This window comes from Polyodon spathula, chromosome 4, assembly GCF_017654505.1.
Source record: "Polyodon spathula isolate WHYD16114869_AA chromosome 4, ASM1765450v1, whole genome shotgun sequence".
In the NCBI taxonomy this organism is placed as follows: Eukaryota; Metazoa; Chordata; class Actinopteri; order Acipenseriformes; family Polyodontidae; genus Polyodon; species Polyodon spathula.
The window spans coordinates 48,944,464-48,961,826 of record NC_054537.1 but is presented as its reverse complement, the minus strand read 5'-3'; the positions used below and the strand labels follow the sequence as shown (position 1 = coordinate 48,961,826).

Sequence of the window (17,363 nt, the reverse complement as noted above, 5' to 3'; positions counted from 1 at the left end):
AATGATAACTAGTGGCCCACTAGGTTCTAATTTGCAGATTCTTGACTCATGTATCTCTGATCACAGGGCCATTTTGTTCGATTTGGAACTCTGTTTCCTCCCATCTAATCCCAAACAATTAATTACTTTTTGTAACTTGAAGACAATTGACCACACTAGGTTCACTGATGCCATTGTTTCCACTCTTCCATGCTTCTCCTTGGTGAACACTTTGGAGGATATGGTTCAGCTCTACAATAACATCCTGACTACTATATTCTTAATAATGCAGTTCCTGAAAAATCACAATCTGCCTCCTTCACATGCTCTTCTCCCTGGTATATGGACCATTTGTGCTCTATCAAGGCAGCTTGCCGTCAGCTTGAGCGTAAGTGGAGGGATTCTGGATTAACTGTGTGAATATAGGGATGCTCTTGCCTCAGCCAGATCCACTTATTTTTGTAGACTTATTGAGAATGGCCATGGTAACCCAAGGCTTCTGTTTTCCACTATAAATCAGTTGTTAGAGCCAAACGGCTCATCTACACTATCATCTTTTCAAAATCTATGTAATCATTTTTTAGAATTTTTCGTCACCAATATTCATAACATTACACGTCAACTTCCAGTTTATTGGTATTCCCTTTTAATTTGGATAATTCAACAATCTCCCTCCCAACCTGTGAGGGCACTGTGTAACAGGAACAGTGTGCTTCGTACTGGATGGTTGGACAGCTGGCCATCCAGGAAGGGGGAGGAGTCACAGTACCAGAAGTCATCGCCCTAGTATGGTAAGCGATGTGTCAGTCATGGATTGCATCTGTTCCAATAATCTGTTCCTTTTGATGTGGTTACTGAAAGGACCCATTAAGGAAATGGAAGAAATTAATTATCGTGAGTGTTTTGTGTTTTGTTTGTTTGATGTGCTGTTTGTCATTTGTCTTTGTTAGCTGCTACGGGAGCTGTAGCTACAAGCCCGCACTAAACCCGGACTGCATTACATCACCGTTTCACGAACTGTTTGTCTTTCACCACACCTACACAAGAGCACCCACTATGGGGAGATGTAACCGTGTCTGTTATGTGTGTTAATTATTAGTGTCTTAGTGTTTCAGAACTGAAACCCTTGTTTTGCACGGAGCAATACACATTGCTGTGTAGTGCCCATGCTTATTATTTAAGTTGACATGCAACCCAGCCAAATAAAGAACCTTTTTTTATTGAACTTGCACTGTTTTGTGTGTGTTACTCCTGAGCACTGCACCAACTACACCTGCGCACTGCAAGACACTTTGCGACATAGGCCTATATCAAATTTGTCTAAAACTTTCGAATGTGTTGTGACAAAACAATTGAATAATCATATTTCAATAAATAAAATCTATGAACATTCAATCAGACTGAAAGCCCTTGTCAAGGTTGTAAATAATCTTTTAATGGCTTTAAGGTGCTCTTTCTATATTTGTTTTACTAGAATTTAGTGCTGCTTTTGATACAGTAAACCATAACATTCCACTTGCTCGCTTTGAGAGCCTATTTGGCATTCCTGACACTATCCTTAGTTTGATCAGCTCTTATTTCTCTGAGAGAAAGCATTCTGTCTCTCTGGGTGGGTTTACGTCTGTTACTGGAATGGTTTCCTAGGGGCTTCACCAGGACTCTAGACTGGGGTATCTTTTATTATATGTATGTTATATATGTTCCCACTTGGTCAAATTCTTTAACATTGTGGCGTGAATTTTCATCTCTACACTGATGACACACAGATTTACTTGCAAACTAAACCTGACATTGAAGTGGCTGTTTCCGTCCTTACTATAACTGATATTAAACTTTGGATGCAACGTGTTTTTTTGCTATTGAACAGTAATAAAACTGAGGTCATACTACGTTCTCTGCACCAACTGAATAATCTAACAGTTTAACCTCTAAGCACCAGACCGTTCTAATTTCAGGACTTAAATTCTGATAACACTACAGTGGATCTCAAACGTATTCACCCCCCTTGGACTTTATCACATTTTATTGTGTTACAACATGGAGTCAAAATGGATTTAATTAGGAGTTTTTACCACTGATCAACACAAAAAAAGTCCATAATGTCAAAATGAAAAATAAAATCTACAAATTGTTCAAATTAATTACAAATGCAAAACAGAAAATAATTGATTGCATAAGTATTCACCCCTTTGAGTCAATATTTGGTAAAGGCACCTTTGGCAGCAATTACAGCCATGAGTCCATTTGGATAAGTCTCTACCAGCTTTGCACATCTGGACACTGCAATTTTTGCCCATTCTTTTTGGCAAAATTGCTCAAGCTCCATCCAGTTGGATGGGGACCTTTGGTGAACAGCAATTTTCAACTCTTTCCACGTATTCTCAATTGGATTGAGGTCCAGGCTTTGACTGGGCCACTCCAGGACATTGACCTTTTTGTTTTTAAGCCACTCCATTGTGGCTTTGGTTGTATGTTTGGGGTCATTGTCCTACTGGAAGATGAATCTTCTCCCAAGTCCCAGGTCTCTTGCAGACTTCAGCAGGTTTTCCTCCATGATTTCTCTGTACTTTGCTGCATCCATTTTGCCCTCTATCTTCACAAGCTTTCCAGGTCCTGATGCAGAGAAGCATCCCCATAGCATGATGCTGCCACCACCATGCTTTACAGCAGGGATGGTGTTCTCAGGATGATGTGCAGTGTTAGGCTTGCGCCAAACATAGCGCTTAGCGTTGAGGCCAAAAAGATCTATTTTGGTCTCATCAGACCATAGAATCTTCTTCCACTTGGTCTCAGAGTCTCCCACATGCCTTCTGGCAAACTCTAGCCAAGATCTGATGTGAGTGTTTTTCAACAATGGCTTTCTTTTTGCCACTCTCCCATAAAGGCCAGTTTTATGAAGCACCCGGGCTATTGTTACTGTATGCACAAAGTCTCCCAGCTCAGCTGTGGAAGACTGTAACTCCTTTAGGTTTCCATAGGCCTCTTGTTGGCTTCCCTGACTAGTTCCCTTCTTGCCCAGATACTCAGTTTTTGAGGAAGGCCTGTTCTAGACAGATTCACAGTTGTTCTCCATTTCTTAATAGTGGACTTTACTGTGTTCTGGGGAATATTCAATGCCTTGAAAATGTTCTTATATCCTACCCCTGATTGGTGCTTTTGAAGAACCTTATTCCGGATTTGCTTTGAATGTTCCTTCATAGTTTTTGTTAGGAAATGTACTAACCAACTGTGGGACCTCCCAAAGACAGGTGTATTTAACCTGAAATCATGTGAAACACCTTAATTGCACACAGGTGGACTACATTCAACTAATTATGTGACTTCTAAAGACAATTGGTTGCACCAGAGCTTACTTAGGTGTGTCATAGCAAAGGGGATGAATACTTATGCAATCAATTGTTTTCTGTTTTATATTTGTAATTAATTTAGAACAATTTGTAGATTGTATTTTTCACTTTGACATTCTGGACTTTCTTTGTGTTGATCAGTGGCAAAAACATTAATTAAATCCATTTTGATTCCATGTTGTAACACAATAAAATGTGGAAAAGTCCAAAGGGGTGAATAATTCTAAGAGCCACTGTATCTCTCTTCCAAGCTGTCTCATGGCAATAATAAGTCGTGCAACAATCAAATCAGTCTTCCTGAGCCTTACCATTGAATAAAGCTACGCACAAAATTGTATCCCTACATGCCAAATTTGCTGATACACTTCAAAAACTTCATACACAGGAGACGTGTCTACCAGCGCACATTTTGTAGTTTTACTCAGAAAGCACCAGAATATTCATCTGTCTTTGTAGTTTTACTCAGAAAGCACCAGAATATTCGTCCATATGTTGTAGTTTTACTCAGAAAGTACCAGGAGATTCATCCACAAGGGAGCAGCATATACAACATATTTTCTTGCAGGAAGATCAGACGTACGTACACCACGCTATATTAACTGTACGTCCATCACACTAGATAACTTTAATTTATTTATTTGTTCGTTTGCGTGCTTGCTTACAATGATTGCCACATTTATTGCATTACCTCATTGTTTTTGTGTTTACTGACTGCTTTCTCACCGTACCATTTGTTAGACTTTTCTTTTTTTTCTTAGTTATTGTTGATTTACTATTTGTGGTTATATTGAATTATATAACCTGTGTATATAAATATGATTTTCTATTCATAATACAAAATTAATACAGTAATACAGTACATGTATTTATATGCCAAATGTTGTATGCAAGCTTCGTCTCTAAATGCAATGGGAAACCTCTTTGTGTGCTTCGCAAAACCGCCTGTCTGGATGCTGATCAACATCGTCGTGCTAATAAATAGTATCAAAAAGCTACTAGCAGATGGATTTGGTTAAAAGGTTTTACATAAAATTTGGCAATATACATTGTAATAGTTTGTTTAGCCTGGACTACTTCGACAAGATAGATGCTGAAAATAGGACCGTTTTCAGGCATTTTGGCATACAGACCATGGATTGGACAAAATGTTGTAGCTCCTCAACGGTAGAAGATATTTTAATTCTGATTGTTTAATTTAAAATCCTCATAAAATTGCACAGCTCTAACATCCTAATTTAACTTAGAAAGGGGTCATTATTGCAGTTTTATATTTATTATTATTCATTTTATAATTACAGTTTATATTAAAAATTATTAATATTAAATATTGGGTGGGCTTACATTATATATATATATATATATATATATATATATATATATATATATATATATATATATATATATATATATATATATATATAGACACACACACACACACACACACACACATTTCACAACAAAATACAATATATTATTTGAAACAGCTTGTCACAAAGATGGCTGGTAGATGACGTCACAGTCCCGGAAGATACAGACAAAATAATGGCGTTATTAATTACGTTATAAGGCTCCAGCCACATTCCCATCAGATTTATAGGGATGGGGAATTTAACCCCAACCACGACGACTACATATTATAAGACCGGCTTTTCACCTGTCTCAAATAATAAATAATACTGTTGAGGCATTAGAAACACAATTTCTAGTAATAATAATAATAATAATAATAATAATAATAATAATAATAATAATAATACATAAAAGGTGCGCGCACCCCATCATACAACTACTTAATGTCTTTCTGTTGAAATACTGATGTAAGGTTGACAAACTACAAGCGTTAAAACACAAGGGGCCGTATTTAGCAACGTTTGCAAACCCCCAAGTCAATCGCAAAACACCTCTGCCGACAGTTAGCGTACCAAAATCAGGTGCACATGTGGGCACCCAGCCAGCAAGTCAGCGTTAGCGCTGGACATGGGCTGAGCTTTAGGGGAGTGTCCTCATTTACATACAACTGTAGCCATTTAGCAAACCATCAACAGTGTTAGCATTTGCGTTTCAGTTGATGAGTAAAAACCAGGTCTAAACTGTGCGCTGTGTAAAGAAAAGAGAGAAAAAAGAAATAAAAGAAATACGGAGTACACACTGGATTTCTACCAGTGTTACACTAAGTAATATTATTATACAATAATTAATTCTCAAGAATTTTAAAATCACGATGTCTAGTATTCATGTTTTTTCAGAAATTTCCCAGCACCACACACCAAAACAATTGCTGACAGCGTGATTTTGAGTATTATCCCTGTCAGCCTTTGAATATCTCACTTAACTTGGTTATCTTCTACTGGTTATATAGTCCATATTAAGAACTGTTACACAATAGTCAACTGTTATGTAAACTTAAGGCAGCTGGGAATGTTGCTATTGAAGACAATACCAATGTTCTAACATGAAACTGCAAGCTACTTCCTGTTACATCACGCTGTCATTTCCCCTCTAGTCTTAAACCAAGAAACGTAACAAATCTCTACTTGCAAAAACACTGTTGATAAACATGTGATCTGAATTATACAGCACCTATTTTAAAATGTACAGCTAATTTCTGAATACTTGTAGACTTCATCAATAACTTTCAAAGTGTAAAACAGGAATTACACATCAATAATACAAACTAGGGTCTGGGTGCCTTTAATCCATTATTACACTAACATTTCGAAATGTTCCTTTTTCAATGTCTCTGTTTTTCGTTTAGTACCTGGAAATCTACAAAGAATAACCTAACATTATTCAGCAGTTTGCATTCCAACTTTATGAAGTTAAATTAGTTAATTCTATGGGGTGACCCAAAACTTTTGGTCATAGTGTACAAGAGAATGATAAATTAATGTTAAGTGTAATTCCTAATTCATGCTTGTTGGTTTTGCTTAAATAATGAATTACACTTGCTTTGTTTTACACAATTGAATCTGCTCCAGCCACAGAAGTGCCTACCAACTCTGTTTATAGAGCATACTAATTTCTATCGGGTTGACCACTACTGGTCTAATGTACAAATACTGCATTATGTATTTTTCGTGAAATTTCTGTTCTGTAATGATAAACGCGATTGCCATTTTTAGAACAAAAATTATTTCTAGGGAACTGTAAATTTCCGACCAATATTTCCCACCAATCAGTCAACAATGTTAAAATACATAGCAAGTGAAATAAAACACAATTGTTCTATTTAGAAACGTTAGTGAAACATGAGGTCACTTACACAAAAGCATGATAGAGTAATGCCCATCCTCTCGGTCTCTCAAGCGCGTCGTAAATCAAGTTCTGAATTCTTCTGTACTTGACATTATTCCGCTTCACAGGTCTCGTGTATCCCAGGGGCGTTTTGGCCAAGAGTCCCAGACACTGAGAATCGCGTTTAAAATTATCTTTTTCGGGACCCATCAGCAAAAGGGTTCCATCTTTATCAGTCCCAGACCCCAACCCCACGTTGATATGATCTACCTCCCCCGACAACCCATCATTACTGTGTTTTTGCTCCTCCGAAGCATTACCAACATTCCTGGACTTGATCCCCATTTTCTTTAGTGATCCTCAATGGCAGTCTTGCAGAAAACAGGAATAACCAACATGCCATGATCTGTGTAATAGATCACATTGCTTTTAGCAAAGAATAGGTCATCATTTAAGGATCGTGTCTCAGAATGAAGGGAGGCGCTCAGTCTGGCTGGATTGAAAACATTTCAAGAGCTGTTAGTGAAACATGATCATCTTGTACAGCTGGCAGTTTTTACCAACGCTGTTTCTTGAATTCTATCTCGATTACAGGTTTGGAAAAGGTATTTCCCGTTGAGAAATCGGCTACAACATTGTACAGATCGAATTTAACATTTCCAACACATTTGTCCGTTGTGTGCACAGCACTAGTATTTTCTTATTGGACTCGCTTTGTGTTTAAAAGGCCAAATGTTTCCATTGCAAACAACCGTGTCCATTGTATTCTGCGAATCTCCCAAAACATCATGACACCGCTGAATTTATACCAGATCGACGTTTTCACCAAAGTACAGCTGTTCTAAGATAACAAAACGAAGAATCCAAACAGACCGCATGTGGTTCCTTGCTTTTTGTATTTCCGCTGGTAATACACAAGCTATTGTAGGGTGGGGAGGAGGCAGGGTAGCCAGACAGCGCTGGTTTAGGAGCTGGCTGTGGAGAAAAAGCATGTGATCTGAGATTGTTTGTCAGCAGCTCTCATCAGCGTCGCTGTATGAGTTCAAATACCGGGAAGGTGTTATTTATGCCTACTCAGCGAAAATGGACTTATTGAAAATACGTGTAAAATCTATTATACATAATACTTAAACACATTTTTTCTTGTGGTGCATTGCCCTACAATGCAAACTGAACGGCGAGGATTAGTATTAGACCACTATGTGTGATTGTTTTGCTTTAAAGTGAGCGTTTGGAGTTGTCTTGCTGTATTTTACATGCAACCATGGGTTTTTGATAATTCTGATTTCTGACCTTTTAGAATACGATTACAAACTTTAAAAAAGTAATCATTACAAAGATACCAGAAACATATCTAATACCATTGCTAATTGTCACCATTATAAAATGAATTGATCACATTCATTTGGTCAATTGAATTCAAACTTCTTTGCTGTTGAAATCACATTTCAGAACCCTGGAGAGAGTCACTGCGAGGATTAACTGTCTAACATGTATTACGTAGTGAAGGGTGGGTGGGAAATCCATCACAACAATGCGTTCAATAGTTATTTCAAAATAACGATTCCCTGCTCACTGTATTTGAGCCATTGGTGAAATGGAAAATCATATATTTACATCAATAAAGTTAATTCCCTTTGCACTGTTGCTGTACAGATAAAACTGGTATAAAGGGTGGCGTTGTGTATTCCTGTAAAATCGCAGCATTCAGCTGTTTTTAATGTTGAAGTCCTTCTCAACGATGGAACATTCCTTAAATGAGTGCAAACCAATATTTAAAAAAATAATAATTCTGACCTCCTTATAGCACTAGAAACTTTATTTTCCACTTGTATTTCTTTTGCTGGAGATGTTTTGTTTCTTTGCTTTAAATTTGAGATATATAAATATTTTAAACACAACATAGATGCAGTATTTCTGCTGCTTTTAAAAAGTGAATTCAAATTAAAAACTCTGCACTCCTATAAGGCAGACATTGTAGTATAGATATAAAGCAGTTAATTCAGTGACAGAATATCAGTTGCAGAGGGTACACCTGTATAAACAAGTGAGTGCTGTATATTAACCTGTAAATAATCCTTTTTGTACTGCACAGTCTTCTTTTGTAAGGATATTTCTAGTGTGACTCTTAGAAGTGCTAGTTTAGTATTTCTAATTACGTTGTTTTGAAGCTATGGATAAAATATTATATACATGTTTACGTTTTCTACAAAGCCTGGACAAGGACTAAATTGGCATCAACCAAATCTTTGCAAATGTAGACAATTCATTATACTGTATGGGTACTGAAAACTAGCACCTCATGTTTATACACAGACTGCTGCCACTATTTTATTTGATGTCTCTTTATACCATAAACCAAACAATTTGGAAACCTGCTGAAAAGAAAATAAATGTAATCCAAACCCGCTTTCTTCTGCTCTTCAGAACGTAAACATTTTAAAAGCAATTCTAGCATAATTTTAACCCATGCGTATTTCTCCATGATGAATGTTCTTTTAAGCTTGAATTATTCCAAATGACACACCCTTTTATATTATTATAGATATGTCTTTGCTGAAAATGTTTTATTTTGCTGCAGAAAAGAAGTTCTGACAGCTTTAAGACAATGATTGGTGGATAGTTTCACAGACCCTAATTAGCACTAATCTTGGATTACCTTACCTAAAGTAACATTAGGCAGTCCAAGATGTGTGTTAATTGGAGTCTGTGAAACTAGCTGTAAATTAATCAGTGGATGGATATGTTTTTTGTTTGTTTTTTGTTTTTTCGTATTTCATAACTTGGCTCCCAAAGCTCATGTTTATGTGGAAACTGGCACCACCACCACCACTACCAGGAGAACACTACAACAATATTTTAATATAGAAATACCAAAACACGTTCTCCACTGGTTGAGTTGGTTAAGGAGTTATTTAGATTTCATCTTTCAGCAAATGTCCTAATAAATAATTAAATACTGAGAAATGCCTGATTTTGTTATTTAAAGAACAACTTGGTACAGGTATTAATTAAAGCAGGTGATTTATGTATTGTATTATTCTTATTCTTTATATTAACTATGTATATTATTTTGTGTCTCAGTAATCCCATCCTGGTGGCATTTCTCAAATATGTCAAAATCTATTACCCAGCAACACTCTGCCCCATTAAGAAATGTGATAGTTTGTGTTTTCCAACATGAAAATGTTTCACCCAGTTATTCTACAGTAATAGTTGGGCACCACTTGTTTATTATTATCATTGCATATATTTGAAGATGTGACATTTTTTCAGGGAAGCCAGAATATGTGATGAGAATACAGTCTACACTGGAACCAGACATACCTATTTCATAGTCAAGATAGTAGAGCTATATTACATTTTAGGGGCAAATATAATCTCAAACTTAATTTTGCATTACCAGCATGTATAAATAGTGTATATCAATTGCAACTAAATGAATAATAGAGACCTCTTTTTGTGTTCAGGTTAATATATTTGACCAAAAGCTTGGCCGGTCTTTTTTGATTTGGTTCTCGTTTATCAAACAAGTTGCATTGACAAGACCACGCCTTGAATCCCAAACATGTGAAATAAGAGGGTTGTGTAGTGATGGAAATACAAATGATGCTAGCATATTTGACACTATACAATTTTATTTCTCTTTCAACAGTAATCTTTAATGTACATTCCAGGGAATGCTGCTATCTGTGATATTTCAGACCCATTCTATTGCTCTTCAATATACATGGTTCTAATTAAATAATTCCAGTAAATCAATAGTGCTATAATTTCGTTGGTCAGTTTTTTCTATGTGAGAAACCCACACATTATGGCAAAGGATCATTTTAATTTGTAATAGTAATTTATCAAAGTCATTGGAGAAAAATATTTATTTATTCATTGCAGATACTTCAATACTGGTCAGCTTCATTAAGGTGCACAAAGCAATTAGGCTGGTATTGAAAATACATCATTCATGGGAAAAGCAATGATTGGTACTTGAGTGTGAGCCAATGGATCTAGTTTCTGGGAGATTGAGATCTTAAAGAAAATAAGTGAAAAATCTTTAGAATGGTTTGTATTTTTTAAGTATTTCTTTTTTCTGGAGAAATATTTATTTAAAAAAGTATTCCAACGGGACAGCATGGAAAAGAGTGTGAGATACATTCACCAATTTTAATGTTTATAATGTTTGCCTCTTTTGTGAATTGAATAAGTGATTAAATAATTCATTAAGGCTCCATCCACAGGTGTTTAAGATGATCCTAGGTGTTCTGTGCTGTCTCGTCTTGTCTGTTTTTGTGCGTCCGTGATTGTTTGGTATAGTCCTTTTGTTTTGGCCCTTGTGCTATTTTGGTTGTTAATGTGGTTTTGTTCTGTTTACTGTTTAGTGTTTTGTTTTATTTATTATTATTATTATTAAATGTGTGCACCAGTGCTTACAAATTTGCATTCTCTGCCTTTGAGTCCCCTTCTTAGTTACCATAGCCTGACAAGCGAAGTCATCCATGCCACAGACTCCTAAAATACAAATGATACTGACATTTTTTTAAAACTTTTTGCTAACACATAGGAAGACATTATTTTTAGAGAGACTTGAGTATAACATAACTCAAAGCAGCTAATTTTTTCATGGTCACATGGACAGTTATCAAGGGCAAACCATAAAGCCCACAACAGAAGCAAAGCCAGAGACATCACATTTAAAAAAAAAAAAAAAATTGCTTTCACATTTGCTCCAAAATATATGTCCCTAAAAATGTAGCAACAAATTAAGAACCAATTGAATTGACAATGAATAATAGTACTACTCAAGCACGTAGCATACACCGAGGAAGCCAAGGCATCACACCACATCTGAATTATGTAATATATATATATATATCTATATATATATATAGAGTTATATATAATATATATATATATATATATAATATCTATATATATATATGATTATATATATTATATATATATATATAATATTATATATATATATAATTGAATATATATATATCTGATCCTATAATATAATATAATATATATATATAATTAAATCAATACAAAAAGTAGGAAAGACGAATGTTACATAATATACAAATAAAAACGGGGTCTCCCCCTCCGCCCCTGTGTTATTTATGTATTTGTTTATTATTTATTATATATATATATATAGATATGATGGTGTAGCCGTGTGTTTTGTTTTGTTATTGTCTTCACAAATTATTTTTGTAAATGACAGCGGGGCCCTATGTTTTGGTTTTGTTTTGGGAAGCCCATCCATGTTAATTAAAACCTTGTGGTAATGTGTGGCTGTCGGCTAGTGCATTGTTAAACTAGATGCAGATTGTCTAACACCCCGGCTCCCATAGAATTAATGATGACAGCCGACATAACCCTTCCCCCTTGGCCACTGTATTTAAGCCCTCTCCCTGCTCTGGGTGGGATGTTCGAGAGGCGGAACGACAGAGAGAAGAGATTAATTTAAAAACTAGAACATATAGGAACAGTGAAGGCAACTGCCCAGCCTGACCTATTTGTGTCTGTTATTTGTTTTATTCAACCTTCATTTTTGCAGTGTCTTTTTGTTTGAATATTTTATTTATTTTTGTTGTAAATAAAACGGCGCACCACGCGTCCTTTGAATGCAGCTACCCACCTGTCTGTTGTTATTCATAACATAACATTATTCACTAGGCTTCACTAGGCTGCATTCATGATTTAGATTCTGGTATAGTAAGCAAACTTGTTAAATTTGCAGACGACACAAAAGTAGGAGGAGTGGCAAACACTGTTGCAGCAGCAAAGGTCATTCAAAATGATCTAGACAAGATTCAGAACTGGGCAGACACATGGCAAATGACATTTAATAGAGAAAAGTGTAAGGTACTGCACGCAGGAAATAAAAATGTACATTATAAATATCATATGGGAGATATTGAAATTGGAGAAGGAATCTATGAAAAAGACCTAGGAGTTTTTGTTGACTCAGAAATGTCTTCATCTAGACAATGTGGGGAAGCTATAAAAAAGGCTAACAAGATGCTCGGATACATTGTGAAAAGTGTTGAATTTAAATCAAGGGAAGTAATGTTAAAACTGTACAATGCACTAGTAAGACCTCATCTTGAATATTGTGTGCAGTTCTGGTCACCTCGCTATAAAAAAGATATTGCTGCTCTAGAAAGAGTGCAAAGAAGAGTGACCAGAATTATTCCGGGCTTAAAAGGCATGTCATATGCAGACAGGCTGAAAGAATTGAATCTGTTCAGTCTTGAACAAAGAAGACTACGTGGCGACCTAATTCAAGCATTCAAAATTCTAAAAAGTATTGACAGTGTCGACCCAAGGGACTTTTTCAGCCTGAAAAAAGAAACAAGGACCAGGGGTCACAAATGGAGTTTAGAAAAAGGGGCATTCAGAACAGAAAATAGGAGACACTTTTTTACACAGAGAATTGTGAGGGTCTGGAATCAACTCCCCAGTAACGTTGTTGAAGCTGACACCCTGGGATCCTTCAAGAAGCTGCTTGATGAGATTTTGGGATCAATAAGCTACTAACAACCAAACGAGCAAGATGGGCCGAATGGCCTCCTCTCGTTTGTAAACTTTCTTATGTTCTTATGTTCTTATGTCATTTCCACCATTTCAATTTCATCCTTCGTGCTACCCATCGGGTTTTCCCATTTTGTATGGGGGAAGTTGAAATCCCCCATTAGTATGACTTCTCCTTTGCTACACGCATTTCTAATGTCATTGTATAACAGATTATTTTGCTCACCGTCTGAATCTGGCGGTCTATAGCATGCTCCTATTATTATGCCCTTTGAATTTTTGTCTGTTATTCTGACCCATATTGATTCAGCTTTATTTTCTTTGTCCAGGTTTAACACCTGGGCTTCAAGACTGTTTCTTATGTGTAGCGCTACCCCTCCTCCTCTTCTGTCCTGCCTGTCTTTCCTATACAGTGTATACCCACAAATATTATATTCGTCCCCATCACTCTCAGACAACCAAGTTTCTGTAACACCTATCACATCATAGTTACCTGTTAGTGCAGTAGCTTCAAGTTCTAGAATTTTGTTTCTGATACTTCTAGCATTTAGATAAATACATTTAATGGTTGTCTTACCTGAGTTGTTGTTCTTGTTTTGATGCGGTCTCCCTTCTGTTTTTTTGTTGATTTCTCCCCCCTTCCTTTCTAGTTTAAATGCTTCTGAACTTGCTCTAGGATCTTTTCTCCAAGTAGACTGGTTCCCTTTTTATTTAAGTGCGGTCCGTCCCGTCTATACAGATAGTCCTCGTTGTTGAATGTGGTCCAACGATCAAGACAGGTGAAGCCTTCTCGTGTGCACCACATCTTCAGCCATGCATTTTGATTAATTATTTCCAGCTGTCCATATGGTCCTTTGCAAGGTGCCGGTAGTATACCAGAAAAAACCACAGTTTTGGTTTTCTCTTTTAATTTCCTTCCTAGCTCTCTGAATTTGTTTTGCAGGGATTTTGGTCTGTCTCTTCCAATGTTGTTTGTACCGATGTGGATGACTACTACCGGGTCGTCTCCTGTTCGTTCTAGAAGCCTGTTCACGTTCTCAGTGATGTGCTTGACTGAGGCTCCTGGAAGGCAGCACACTGTTGTAGTAAGGGGGTCCAAACTGCGAACTGAACTTGCTGTGTTTCTCAATATGGAGTCCCCAACAATCATGACCTCCCTTCTTTTTGCTGTCTGGTCACCACTGTCAATAGGGTCCTGCATGTTGTTCCTTTCATTCTCTTGTGACTCAAATTCAATTCTGAAGTGACTCAAATTTGTTGGTTGTTTTGATTTCTGGTGGTTGTGTTTGATGAAGTTTCTTTTTTTCCCTGCTTCTGCCTACCTGAACCCAGCTGTTCTGACCTTCTATCTCCCTGGTGGCTTTCAGTCTGTTAGGGGTGATGCAGACTTCCATGAATTGTGGGTGTGCCAGTTCCTCAAATCCTGTTGCTGTCTCACTTCTTCCAGCTCCATTTCTAGCATACTTACTAGTTTATGCAAGTCCTGGATCGCGCGACACTTTACGCACACTTGGTTTAGCTCTGCTGGGTTTTCTCGGATTTCCCACATCAAGCAGGTGTCACAGATTACTGGCTTGAAGGCCATGTTGAGGGTTTTTTTTTTTTTTTTTTTTAAGTTTAGTTTCCTCTGCAGCCGTCAACCTGCTTTTAAACTGCTTCTAAACTGCTCTGTACTTTTCCACGCCTGTACTTCTCCCACTCGCTGTCGCTGGGAAGACTGCCTCGTTTAACTGCATTGTTCTGCTGTGCTGTTGGCTCCTCCTCTCGCCCGTGTCTCGGAACGGCACTGAATTTGAATCAGCTGCTCCGAGTTTCAGCTTGTTTGTTATCAGAAAAACACACGCGGCTGTTTGACTTTGAGCTGCTGCTGTGTTTCCCCAATGTCCTGTGTTTTCTGATTAAAGCAGTTAAAGATGCAATTTCTCCTCACTGCTTCGAAACTGCTCTGTACTTTTCCACACCTGTACTTCTCCCACTCGCTGTCACTTCCACACGCTGTTGCTGGGAAGGTTACAGTCATTAGATAAGCTTTGGTGAGGAAGAGAACTTAAATTAACCCTTTGCGGTCCTATGTCGGACCAGGTCCTTTCTGGTCGTCATAAAAGGCATCAATCGCAGGTCCTTAGTCAGTTTTTCTTTGCAAAAAGCTGAGAGAGGCAGAGAGAAGCAGGGAGAAGCTGAAAAAAAGGCAATGGAGGCAATTCACCATAACACAGACATAAACAAACAAGAGGCTACCTGATCCAGCACTCAAAGAAAATCGCGGACATTTGCCAAGCTTTTTTGAGATGTTATAATAATGCAATAATAACTATCACAGTAAGTATAAGAAACTGGAGGCTACACAGGTTGAAGAGTGAACATCCCAGTCCAGCTACAAATCTAACTGGAACCACTGGAAAAAGGAGCCTATAATACTAAACTGTTTTATAGTCTATTAATACATTTCTTTATTTAATGTATGGCTTGATATTGAGGTGCTAACATGTTCACTGAGTTTAAAAATTTAATGTTAAAATATAAGAAACTTAATTATTTGCAGTTAGTGTGATACCTCGACAAAGTTGCGCGAAGTAGCCGATAAATAACCTTGTAGAACATGCATGTGGTTGTACAGTAGTAACATTGCAGTTGAAATGTAAGGCTCTTTTTTAATGCCTACCCCATTACCATTAATGATTGTACTGTATTTATCAAGATTACTCAGGGCTTCAAGGTAATGCTGCATTTTACCCCCTGAAAGTACATTTTACTCTCTCAGTGTTAACATTAGAGGTAAGTTACTCATAGACCCAAAATCTGGAGTGCTGCAGTCTTCAATTACTTAAATTACTTAAATAGACACCTGTCAAAAATAATAGAATATTCTTATTCCTGTGGTTTGCTAATGGTTCTGCTAAAGTTTTTAGTTAATGGTAATTCCATTGTTGCTGAACTATGCAGTAGGTTGGATATTATTTTTAATCTGAACTCTTATCTGTTAGCTTTGATCTGTTCTCTTTCAATTCGAAAGTAGTCATCAACTAATGGGTATCACCGTCAGGTGATGGGATTATGCTGAGTTTAATATAAAAGCTGCCTTTAAGCCTCCGTAGCTCTGTTGTCAGCGCCCCGCCCCTCGGGTGCTGAATGACCTTGCAGAGTGTAGGAAGCTCAGCTTCCTACACTGTTCTTACAACTCTCTTTTATTATTTAATTCAGTGTCTGTACCCTCCATTGCCTTAATTGTGCATGGGAAGCTGGCGGCTGCCCCTTCCCTGGGTTTATTTCACTGAATCTGTAGTTTTACGTTCGCTGAGCGCGGGCCGCAAAATCACTGGGCTCGGTTGGTTTTTGGCGCCCATTTTTAGCTCTCTTATTCGATGTGCCGGCTGGCACTGCTGCTTAAGCACTTGGCTGAGTTGCTTATTCGAGCGTTCTCGCTCTTTTCAGCTTGTTAACTCTTCGAGTCTGTCTCGCTTGTTTATTGTTATTACTTGTATTATTTTATTACTTGTGCTAACATTTTGTTTTCTTTCTTACAGAGAGAAACACAAGATATGTGTGGGCTGGCCCTGGGCCAGACAGAACACTACAACATTTATTAGACCATAGCCTGCTAGACACTTAACAGCGGTCTTTATTAGACCATAGCCTGCTCCAGAAACCAGCTGCACACAGAGGTTTTTTTCCCTATTTGTTAGTTTAGATCTCCTGACATAAATTTTAATCTGGTTTTCTGAGGGATTATTCCCCAAGTGTGTCTCACCACACCCTCACAGAGACACACACACATGCACGCCCGTGGATACCCATGCACACCCATGCAATCCCGTGCACACCAATGCACACCCATGCCCATGCACACCATGCACACCAATGCCCGTGCACCCCATGCACTCCCGTGCCCCGCGCACACCCGTGCCTCATGCACCCATGCCCATGCACATCTGTGCCCGTGCATACTCATGCACATCCATGCCTGCTCACACCTGTGCCCGTGCATCTCCGTGTCCATGCACTTAGCTAAGCACCCTGTGCTTGTACACCTTCTCGTGCACATCTGTGCAGTGCACCTATATGCCAGTGCACCCCATGCATACCTTGCCCGTGCACACTCGTGCCCATGCATCTCCATGTCCGTGCACTTAGCTGCACACCCTGTGCTTGTGCACTCTCTCGTGCACATCAGTGCCATGCATTTACGTGCCCATGCACCCAATGCATACCATGCCCTGTGCACATCTGTGCCTGCGCACACCCGTGCCTGTGCATCTCTGTGCCCGT

At 37.9% G+C, this 17,363-nt stretch overlaps 1 protein-coding gene across 1 annotated transcript in view; it reads right to left on the bottom strand.

Moving 5' to 3' along the window:
* Nucleotides 1-7,456, bottom strand: part of LOC121314605 (potassium voltage-gated channel subfamily KQT member 3-like) — a 107,218-nt gene extending 99,762 nt beyond the window's left edge. Inside the window, exon 1 of the mRNA XM_041248040.1 lies at nt 6,589-7,456. Within this exon, the coding sequence (XP_041103974.1) occupies nt 6,589-6,905 (317 nt within the window). The 5' untranslated portion in view covers nt 6,906-7,456. The remainder of the gene's footprint in view (nt 1-6,588) is intronic.
* Between the last annotated feature and the right edge of the window lie 9,907 nt (nt 7,457-17,363).